Source organism: Anguilla rostrata, chromosome 15, assembly GCF_018555375.3.
Source record: "Anguilla rostrata isolate EN2019 chromosome 15, ASM1855537v3, whole genome shotgun sequence".
Classification (NCBI taxonomy): domain Eukaryota; kingdom Metazoa; phylum Chordata; class Actinopteri; order Anguilliformes; family Anguillidae; genus Anguilla; species Anguilla rostrata.
The window spans coordinates 10,669,250-10,680,861 of NC_057947.1; the positions used below are offsets into that span (position 1 = coordinate 10,669,250).

Here is an 11,612-nt window from a genome sequence, read left to right on the forward strand (position 1 = left end):
TGTGGGTTTCAGTATCCATACAAGGCTGGAAGAAAGGCTCTGTTCCCTTTACACTCCCGAATAATGTATTATTTTTGTTTCACTTTGCATTTATTCAACAGCTGTTCATATGTAAGTCGCTCTGGATAAGAGCGTCTGCTAAATGCCTGTAATGTAATATGAGACACTAAACTTTGTACCTGGAAAACCCCAAGGTATCATTTAGAAGACACTCTGAATGCCATAGGCTGAGGCACTGACTTGAGTGAAGTTTTTAACTTGGCAATGCAAACCTACGCGTGTCAAACTGTATTCAGTGTTACACTGTTCTATAGACAGTAAAATAAAACAGAAAGGTCAGCACTCCTCATCAGGAGTAATTTTCAGTAAGACTATCAATGAAGAGTAAATAGCACACTGAAGAACACAGAATGAGATGCTACAACTACCGACTATCGCCATACTATCAATAAAATAAAAAAACTAATAATAAAAAGTTATCAAGGTAAATCCAAAGCACCAGCACAGTCACAGCCCAGAGAACCAGAGCAGCACAGTCACAGCCCAGAGCAGCAGCACATTCACAGCCCAAAGCAGCAGCACAGCCCAGAGCAGCACAGTCACAGCCCAGAGAACCAGAGCAGCACAGTCACAGCCCAGAGCAGCAGCACAGTCACAGCCCAGAGCAGCACAGTCACAGCCCAGATCACCAGAGCAGCAGCACAGTCGCAGCCCTGAGCACCAGCACAGTCACAGCCCAGAGCAGCATATTCACAGCCCTGAGCACCAGCACAGTCATAGCCCAGAGCACCAGCACAGTCACAGCCCAGGGCACCAGCACTGTCACACTCCAGAGCACCAGCACAGTCACAGCCCAGAGCACCAGCACTGTCACAGCCCTGAGCACCAGCACAGTCACAGCCCAAAGCACCAGCACAGTCACAGCCCAGAGCAGCACAGTCACAACCCTGAGCAGCAGCACAGTCACAGTCCAGAGCAGCAGCACAGTCACAGCCCAGAGCACCAGAGCAGCAGCACAATCACAGCCCAGAGCAGCACAGTCACGGCCCACAGCACCAGAGCAGCAACACAGCCACAGCCCAAAGCAGCAGCACAGCCCAGAGCAGCACAGTCACAGGCCTGAGCACCAGCACAGTCACAGCCCAGAGCAGCACAGCAGCAACACAGTCACAGGCCTGAGCACCAGCACAGTCATAGCCCAGGGCACCAGCACTGTCACAGCCCTGAGCACCAGCATAGTCACAGCCCAGGGCACCAGCACAGCCCAGAGGAGCACAGCCACAACCCTGAGCAGCAGCACAGTCACACCCCAGAGCACCAGCACTGTCACAGCCCTGAGCACCAGCACAGTCACAGCCCAAAGCACCAGCACAGTCACAGCCCAGAGCAGCAGCACAGCCCAGAGCAGCACAGTCACAACCCTGAGCAGCAGCACAGTCACAGTCCAGAGCAGCAGCACAGTCACAGCCCAGAGCACCAGAGCAGCAGCACAATCACAGCCCAGAGCAGCACAGTCATGGCCCACAGCACCAGAGCAGCAGCACAGTCACAGCCCAAAGCAGCAGCACAGCACGCACCAGCACAGTCACAGCCCAGAGCAGCACAGCAGCAACACAGTCACAGGCCTGAGCACCAGCACAGTCACAGTCCAGAGCAGCACAGCAGCAACACAGTCACAGGCCTGAGCACCAGCACAGTCACAGCCCAGAGCAGCACAGCAGCAACACAGTCACAGGCCTGAGCACCAGCGCAGTCACAGCCTAGAGCAGGACAGCAGCAACACAGTTACAGCCCAGAGCAGCACAGTCACAGCCCTAAGCACCAGAGCAGCAACACAATCACAGCCTAGAGCAGCACTATCACAGCCCTGAGCACCAGAGCAGCAACTGAATTACAGCCCAGAACACCAGCGCAGTCACAGCCCAGAACAGCAACACAGTCACAGCCCAGAGCATCAGCACTGTCACAGGCCTGAGCACCAGAGCACCAGCACAGTCACAGCCCAGAGCATCAGCACTGTCACAGCCCAGAGCAGCACAGTCACAGCCCTAAGCACCAGAGCAGCAACACAGTCACAGCTCAGAACAGCAACACAGTCACAGCCCAGAGCATCAGCACTGTCACAGGCCTGAGCACCAGAGCATCAGCACTCTCACAGCCCAGAGCAGCACAGTCACAGCCCTAAGCACCAGAGCAGCAACACAGTCACAGGCCTGAGCACCAGAGCACCAGCACAGTCACAGCCCAGAGCAGCAACACAGTCACAGGCCTGAGCACCAGAGAAGCAGCACAGTCCACAGCCCACAGCACCACATTCAGCCTATCTCATCTTATGAGCCCTGTTGAAAGCTTCTGAAAAGGCAGCTTGTGACACACCATTCATTTTTTTGCCAGTGATTTCCTGTGTTGATGCAAAGTACTAAAGAAGCTGTGAAAATCTAAAGAAATCAAATCTTAATAGTCACCGGGATTCATTATTTAAGGGGGATTCTGAAAACAAATGTATCTGCATCCCAAAGCTATTGGCTACCTCATGACTAAAAGTACCACATACCAGTGGATTCATTTACATATTCCACTTCTTATAACTTAAAATAAAATATCTGTGCCCAAGTGACATTTTTGTTACTTTAAATCATGTTTTTGAAGCATTTCATCTTGAAATAAAAACACAATTTCCCATAAGCTGCGACAAAACGTACAATTTCTCTGAAACACGTGTGTCACGCTGTCAATTAAACAGCGTCCTGACAGGAGCCTTCTGCATGCCAGTCAACCCTCGGCTCATTTCCAGAAGTGAAACTGCCCCAGGGAACCGGCTCTGTCAGGCCCTGCCTGCAGGAGCGCGGGGGCTGAGAAGGGCGGGTCCCCCTGGAGCCACGAGGACGGCAGACACACCTGCAGCTGCTGGTGAATCCTCTTCAGGTTATGCCTCTGCAGGAAGTTCTGCTCCTGCGAGCACAGCCTCTCCAGCTGGGTCAGGAGGTTGCTGAAGAGGACAGCGGCCATAGATTCGTGGTTTGAAGCCGTGTCCCTGGGGGAAAGTGACAGGAAACCGTTCAAGAACAAAAAAAAACACTTTAACGGCGGTACTCGCCCCCCGCCATTCCGCATTTCTGTGACGGTAAACGCTGTGAACCGGGAACGAGCTGATTTAGTACTTCCTGAAAAGTTGGCCCTGTGATGAACTTTAGAACCCAAACAGCAATAAAGTTTATCATGGAGAAAATATGTGAAAATGTGCTAGACACATTTTTTTTTTTTTGGGGGGGGGGGGGGGCACCAACAGTATCACCCCCAATACAACATGATAATATTGGGGGGACAATTTTATGTTTTCCCAAAGTTCGAAGGGGGGCATGTCCCCTCATCTTGGGATCTACATCCACAGTGTCAGACATTAAGAACAAACCTCAATATAACATGATTTTTTTCTGCTCTTCCAGACGGAAGGGATCAATGTTTTGCGAAGTGCCTCACTGAAAGGTACACGTGGGCGAGCCCCACCTGGGAATTTAACCTGAGTCACAGGTCCAGGTCTCTGACCATAGCTATCCCCGAACTTACCAGTCCTGGCTCTCGATCCAGGCAGCCAGCACCTGGCGGACCTCCATGGGAAAGTTGTCATCGTAAAAGTAATCCACTTGCTCCAAGAACTTGACCTCTAACTGTTGGACTTGTTTCCACTGACTCATACTACAGAAAATCCAGAACCACAAACACATACACACACACACACACACACACACAGTATACATTATACATAGAGATAAAATGCATTGGCTGAAAAGCTATTTTAACTTAAAGAAAATGGATTAAAAATCACTAAGCAAACGGTTCAAAAACAATTAACAGGATGGAAACAAGTTTTGAAAATGTCTCATCAATTTCAAGATGAGCATGTTTTCTCCATACAAGATATACCTGAAATTCTCAATGTAAAATTCTGAATATATTAGTACATTATATATTAGTCTCTAATCTACAGTAGAATACGCCTGCGAATACAGTACGCGATTATGAAAAACCGAGAAATTAGGGAAAGATAAACAAAATGTATACAATTAGTGCTGTAACTGGGAAATGTACAAACCTTTTTCTTGTAGCGAGCGAGCGAACAATCCAGCCGCACCTCCGGCACCTGCAGCGCGTGTGTAAAAGGTTTCCTCCTCTGCTTGTAAACTTTGCTATGTTTGGCGTCACGGCGTGGGCAGTGCTCTACTTATGACGAATCCATCAAACACACTGCTGACGGGGGAAAGCGTTTCCATAACAATCTGTGACCATTTATTCTGAGGGAATTGCTTCGGCTATGAAATTAAATGGTATTTAGGCAAATAAGACTGGATGGGGCCAATCTACCACTAATGTCTGTTTGAACGGTTTACTCAAGAAACCCAAGTAGAACTAGAAGTTTATAAAGGATGTATAAACAAACCAATTTAAGAAGCAAATTACATAATTATATGGGCAATACGTTTACACTTTACTCTACATTCATTTTTGAAACAACATATTTTAAAAGTAATGTCGGACTGCTTTCATCTCGCGCTATGATTTCAAATGCGTTAAAGCGCACTGCTACCAATGGGTTACGTTGAGCATCACGTGACCAAACTGGAAAACAGGTCTCTTCACTTCCGCCAGTCGTCAAGGTAGCCGCTGTCGGTCATAGATATGTCTATGCTGTCGCTAGCTAAGTGAGCTGAAATTAATTAAGTGTGCTTAGCTGGAGTTTAACCAGCGGACCAGGGATTACCATTCTCCGTGAGACTCGCAGACTCTAGTGGTTACTCGTGGTGTTGCAGTATAGCAAACGTCAGTGCCAAAAAGCAGTGTTTGCCATTGAAGTCCATTCCAAACTTCGAATTTACCCTGGCCAAATTATATTATTTTGGACCGTACTTTGAAATTGTAAAATTTCTTAACACCGAACTAATTACTTTCCAGGGATCGATTTTCTTTCTGAGCGGAAGACATAACATTCCAGTTTGGTCCGCATGGTTTTACATCACAGTGCACCACTCCAGATAACAAGGGCACACCAGTGCATGGACGAGTTTGAGGCTGTGATTGACTCATCGATTCACCATGCTGAAAACGGTTACTGGCTTCATGCACCGATCGTAGAGTGCACAAGGCGGTGAAGCCTACGAAGTAACGAGAAACAGCCTCTACTGTTGAGGGCAAAAGAGCAATTGCTGCCCATTGAATTCAGTATAGAAAACCAACGTCACTGAACTACCAAAGAAAACGTCAGCGGTCCATTTTTTATTTTAGTTTTTCATTATATGTAGCAGTTTGTGAAACAATGGCTGTTTCCTTCCAGAAGTATTGGGAAATATTTATTAATATGTACATAATCTATTACATACGTTTACAATCTGCTTTTCATATGAAATGTAACATTCATTCATAGAGTTTAAGAATACCAACAGGGAAGTTTTATTTTGCCTTCAAAAGTCTGATATCCCCCATTTACACAGCACAGGCTTACTTCACATGCTTAGCTTTGCTGAAGGTGCGCTTACCTGTGTAATTAAATATGCATGTCTATGGCGCCAATGAGCAGCTCTCATAGGAATCATCGGAAACGGTGTCAGCGTAAATACTGTTGCCGGTACAAAACCTGTTTCTTTTCGCTTCCGGTAAACCCCTATCACATGATTTAAACTTCGGTAGGCCTACATTGTTTTGAACATCTGTACGTACAGTTATACTCTTCCACTCTTTTGTAGCTGTTCGCACTTAGCTAAATGCATTTCTCCTTGCTAACTAGCTTTCTGCAGTTCACTTGCTTTAGCTGTTTAGATTACAGTGCTTTAGGCTGCAGGCTAATAATCTGGTAAAACTGTCCAACCCAGATGCTATGTGAAGAACCGCATAGTTACACATGCTTAGCGTTGTTTCAAAAACGGGGTCAATACAAATGACACCAGCTCCCGAACTGGACTGAAAGCGGAAGGCAACAGGTTTTGTACCCGCAACAGTCTTTGCACTTACTGTACACCGGTAAGTGGAAGCTGTATTTAGTTCTTGTATATCTCGATGGTTTAAGCCATCTAGACCACAGATTGTCAAAAGAACTGGAGCAGCTATCCGAATATGTGGAACTGGCCCAGCGACATCCCACGTAACTCACTTTCACGCAGCCCGCATAGAGAAATGAATTGTTCTACTGTTATAACACTACTGGGTAATTGAGTGAAATCTTTGGGTTTATGCCAGAGAATGTAAGATGCTTGTAGCAGGAATCTCTCAAACTTTCCTGGCACCAATCAAGGTTGAGCGTGTTTGGACGGCTCCCCTAATATTCATCAAACCTACGGACCACATTGTATGTGACGTGATCCTACAACCGCCTCTACTGGTTGGGCTGTGGTGTAGCATTCCACATTGACTGGAATGGGATTTCTCAACCCTCTCTCCCAGCTGTCCAATTATAAGGCTGTTGTCATCATTGATAGGAGCAAATGGATAACACCTAAGATTATGAAAATGGTTCTTATAAAACTGACCTGCCTTGTTTTCTTTTGTAAAGGTTCATGCATTGGGGTATATGTGTACAGGAATGTGCACAGCCTAAATGCCTAAATACACAGCAATAACATAACTTGTCATCGTCCTCAATCAGATAAGCCACTTTTTTGTAATTAAGTCACGTAGTCTCACTGGACTGATGGTATCTAAGATCCGTATCTGATGCAAATGGGTGAAGTGATGATTCAGTTGCTTGCGTTTCCGTCCCTCTCCCCTGCAGGTTCATTCTTGCTCAGTAGATGGCGCGGTTACACTTTAAGAATTCACTGACTATTCTCATCAAGGTAATGTATGATTTTTGAGCTTCATTCTTTGCTGATTTTCCAACTTACCAGAGGGTTGCTTTGTGACATGTTGTAATTGCTTTAACGCTTTGCAGTTATTGAGTTCAGAGATTTTTTGTGAGATAATGTTTGTGTCTGTCCAGCATGAATAAAAGAGGCCTGTTGGTGTAGTCAATATGATCCACCTGGCAGCACAGCACCTGCCTGGGAGGTACTTATATTTATTACATAAATATAATTCTTTGTTGTTACACAACAGTAATAATTTGCAGTATTCAGATGTTTTGTTACATTTTTGTCACTGACTTGACGTTTATGCGAAATCTTGATTGTTTGCCTAACCCTTTTACAATGAATATACTCTTGTTGTGTATGTTACGGTAACAAAGAGAAACCATATCAACAGGCTTCATCTGTTTGCTAACATCAGTCCTGCTGCTGGGTCTAGTTGTTTTGGAATTCATATTTGGCGTTCTCCCAAACAGTTCTTCCACACAAGGACAACCTAAATCACACCTTCTCTACATCGTGTCTTCCATCATTAAGATTCAATAAACCTGTGACATGCATTTAAGTAAAGGTTGGATGAAAAAATATTTCTGTTTTCCATTCAAACAATTAACCAGCCATTATTGCATTTGTGAAAGTTCCCCAGTTGCGTTCTTCAGAAAGCAAGACATCAAGGTAACTTTGCTGTTGTAATATACTCAGACGAATTATGAGATTTAATGTAGGAGTAGAGAGTATTGGTATTGGTTTAAAAAAAAAAATAGAATTAAAAAGTAGTGGTGTTTTCCATGGTAGTTTTAATACAGTAAAATACATGCTTATAAATGGTATGTTTTTGACTGGATTTAATTCTCTGCAGCTGGTGAACATAGCTGCACTGTCTGACCTTCAAACAGCTTGTGGCTGTGATGTTTATATTATTTATATTGGATGCCATATAGAGACAAGCGGGAGGCAAGATTGTATACTTGGTGGGATATATATTAATTGAAGGGATAGTTCACTCTGGAGTTTTTTTAAAATCAGTTTAGTGTATGTTTTTTTTGTTTTTTTATTGGGCCAGGCAGTTTTCATGTGTGATGGAGGATGTTGAAGTTGAAGTGCACCCCCTGATGACACCACTTCATATGCTGCTTTGGAATATCCTGAACTGTGTGTTCTTACTTTAAACTATATTCCTTTGGATCCCTTGATACTCACCACTGTAAAGCAGTAATATATAAAAACTCCAGAAAGTTAACTAAAGCTTTGAAAGATGTAAGTATTTACAGATTTACAGATCATTTAAAGTGGCATATTGACTATAGGGAAACATCGATAGTGGACTGACCCTTGATTCCTGCTGGGATAGGATCAATGATGCCTATCATTTCCTACATTCACTGGGTACACAGTGAACTGCTTAATGTTAATTCAATCCTGAAAGTGTTTTAAGCCACAAGGGATAAAAAACATTTACTCTTTCAGGGTAAAGTGCTCTCTGTCAAAGCTAGTTTAATGCTAAACATTTAGCTGTTTGTTATGCATTTTGACTGAACCAAAAATCACTCTTTGAAATGGAGTGAGTTATTGTTAGAGACAGAATATTTAAACAGCATTTGTAGGAATGACTCTTTCTTGTGGTTGTTTGTCACTAGATCAAGGTGATTCCTGTACCCAATATGCTTTCAATATCTTCCTATAACCTGGCAATTCATTTTTGTCCCCTGTAGCAAGGTGAGTCTCTGGTATTAAACTCAAGGACCAAAGATTCTATTATGCTGAAACCTACAATACACGACACATTCAGTAAAAAATAAAATAAGCAATATTTTAAACAATATGCCACTTAAGAATAAAATATTATTTTGACATTACATTATCATATTAAGTGAAATATTATGGCCCATTTTTTATTCTTTCTAATATACATATATATAGTGTTCTACCTCTGCCTGGCGTAGTTCTTTGTCAGTAACAATTACAAATGTAGACAGGTATCCAAAGAAAGAATCCATTGAATTCAATTCTAAGTAACTGGTCTTGTAACCTAAAGGCCACAGGTTCAATGTTCGGGTAGGACACTGCAGTTGTACCCTTGAGCAAGGTACTTAACCTGCATTGCTTCAGGCAATATATATCCAGCTGTATAAATGGATGCAATGTAAATGCTATGTAAATAAAATTTGTGTAAGTTGCTCTGGAAAATGCCTGTTAAATGCCTGTAATGTAATGTAATGTACAGTAATGTAATAATTTTTGCCAGACAGGAACTTATGCATACCAAGACGACCCCCCCCCCCCACCCCCACCCCTCCCTCCTCAACCAACTGACAAATCTGGGACAGTGCAAAAAACTAGGGCAACTGCTCTTTTATTCTGTACAACAACACAGGCCACTGTGTAACGTCTGCTCTGACAGTTACAGCTCTATCTCAAGCTAATCATTTTGGATGCTCTGTCAAATTGCTGTCATAAAACCCAATATTGTCCATAAAGCATAAAACTCTGTGAACTTCACTGACCTTCAGGCTTACTGTGCTGGGAAAGCCAAGCCCCACGGGCTTATGGCGATGACCGCACACCCTCTCGCCCTGTGCTTGGGAACATTTGTACGGTTTATGAGGTCCGAAACGCTGTGTTTGGTGGGGTGGCCACACTGCAGCCCACGGGCCAAGCTTTCCCCAGTCAGAAGATGCTTCACGTGTAGCTTTAGCGAACTGACCTGGGTGCCTGGTTGACCAGCAGGGGTCACCAGAGAGAGCGAAGAAACATAGTACCCTGCCAGCCGACTGAATCCCACCCCCCCTGCTCAACACGATCGCCGATTGGGCGGGGTCCCTGCAGGACAGCTGGTCACAGTCGCTCTGGCAAGGTCCTACAAACAAAGACCAAGGGGCTCACCCATGCACTCAAATGTTGCACTAACATGTTGTATTAGCTGGGAAATTCAGGAACTGTTTTATACTTGGAGTTTTTTGGAAGGACTTTTTAGGAAGAAAGACATTTAGAAACATGCAAAAACAAGTCGTACTGTTCTCCTTTGTTACACTATGTGCTTGAAATGAATCCGAATTCTAATCTAGGGTTAAAGACATTAAAAGCATTACAAGGGTATTAATGTGTTCTTTTATGTAAAGTTCTTACAGGATTGCCTCAGAAGACTGCAAAACTGTTTTGTGTACACAGTGGTTTCTGTTTTCACCTTCAGACTACAGCTAAAGAATGACAAGAACAACATGGAAACTTCTAATCTTGCCTTTGTACACACCAATGTGCATATGTTAAGAAAGCAGAACTGTGTTTGAAGGTAACATCTCAAAGTGTTTGCATGAATTGACATTTTCAAGTGTCATGTTTAAAGGTCAGCATTATGAATCCAACAATAACCAGGTTTTCCACTATGAAAATTTAATAATATAAATTTTTAATGACTTTTTTTGGATGAAATTAAAAGCATTTTTTTGGCTAATCCTGTGAAATATATCAGTTAAAAAGAGAGTCAGTCAATGATTAACTGATGTAAAGGGTATATGTGCTAGAATGTGCTAGCTCTGAAACTAAATAATTTGAATTTATTTTGTTTTGCTTTCATTGATGAAAAATGATCTGTAGATTTTGCTAGCTTCCGTACCTGTTCAGTTTTAAGACCTAAATCCTCCTAAGTCATGTGATCATGTACATAAACTGATTAAATCAACATTTGTCACTTTGAACAACTTAAGAACAGTTAAAAACAAGAATTGCTTTTTTTCACAAACACAGTTTAAAAAGTAGCCATCAGTAAAACTAACTTTCCTAACTTGAATTGGTAGAGAAACACCTTACATTTATTTGTAAGTAAAAGTTAAGGACAGATGTTAATTGTAGACAGACTGCTATCTCTGACATTGAAGTCAGATTCATTGTACTGGGCATGAGATATTTGTAGCTTGTGCATTTTTATGTTTAGCTTAAAAAAAAAAGCAGAATTAGTGATTATGAAAAATAGTTACATTACCAGAGAAATCTGGTCTTTCATGGATTCAGAATTTCTATATCACGCGAGTGGTGGTGTAGCAGTCTGCTCAGGGAACTGGGCTCGTAACTCAGTTCAAAGGTTTTAATCTCAGGTGAGGCAGTGTTGATGTACTTTTGAACAAGGTGCATCAACTGAATTACTTGATTGCATCAACTGAATTACCACAATTACTTCAGTAAATATCCGGCTGTATAAATGCATGGTATGTAAAAAAAAAAGAATAAGCCATGTAAGGTCACTGTGGATAAGAGTCACTGATACATTCCTGAATATACAAAAAGATTTCTGAATATAAAAATTAAAAAACGTAAAGAAACATTTAAAATCTTACACTTGTGAGTTGTTCTCATACCCAAATGGGACCCCGTCTCTCCAGAGTTTGAGAAACAGTTAAAGCTTCCCAGTTTAAAGCATGCCCTGACCCTTGCCTACACTGCTGCCAACAGGACAGCCCCCATCTACTTGCAGGACATGACTCAATTCTATGTGCCTGCTCGACCACTCTGCTCTGCGGCAGCAGGGCGCCTTGTAACCCCTCCCACCCGCCCAAAGGAATCACAGAGCTTCTCCACCCTAGCTCCCCAGTGGTGGAACGAACTCCCCGTCCCTCTCCGAACCTCCCCCTCACTACCGCCATGGCCTGAAGACTCATCTCTTCAGACTATACCTAGACTAACCACCACCACGCTGTATATTTCACTCTAAATCTCCCCCCCCCCCCTTTTTTATGACACTTGTTACATGTTGCCCCATCCCAGCACTTTTTGGTAATTTGTATT

General features: G+C 43.3%; 1 protein-coding gene and 1 long non-coding RNA gene across 3 annotated transcripts in view; one reads left to right on the forward strand and one right to left on the reverse strand.

The window, feature by feature from the left end:
* Nucleotides 1–4,250, reverse strand: part of LOC135241273 (uncharacterized) — a 45,291-nt gene extending 41,041 nt beyond the window's left edge. The window contains exons 1-3 of the mRNA XM_064311513.1: nucleotides 4,094–4,250; nucleotides 3,568–3,696; nucleotides 2,899–3,034 (exon numbers count right to left, since the gene is read on the reverse strand). Coding sequence (XP_064167583.1) covers nucleotides 2,899–3,034; nucleotides 3,568–3,695 — 264 coding nt within the window. The 5' untranslated portion in view covers nucleotide 3,696; nucleotides 4,094–4,250. The remainder of the gene's footprint in view (nucleotides 1–2,898; nucleotides 3,035–3,567; nucleotides 3,697–4,093) is intronic.
* Nucleotides 4,251–5,594: 1,344 nt separating this feature from the next.
* LOC135241177 (uncharacterized) lies at nucleotides 5,595–11,104 on the forward strand. 2 transcript variants are annotated; one of them, XR_010325921.1, is made up of 5 exons: nucleotides 5,595–6,012; nucleotides 6,761–6,824; nucleotides 6,968–7,035; nucleotides 8,471–8,549; nucleotides 9,079–11,104. It is a non-coding gene; the product is annotated as an uncharacterized LOC135241177 (long non-coding RNA). The 2 variants fall into 2 exon arrangements; XR_010325922.1 differs by lacking the exons at nucleotides 8,471–8,549; nucleotides 9,079–11,104 and adding an exon at nucleotides 7,310–7,717.
* The last annotated feature ends 508 nt before the right edge of the window (nucleotides 11,105–11,612 follow it).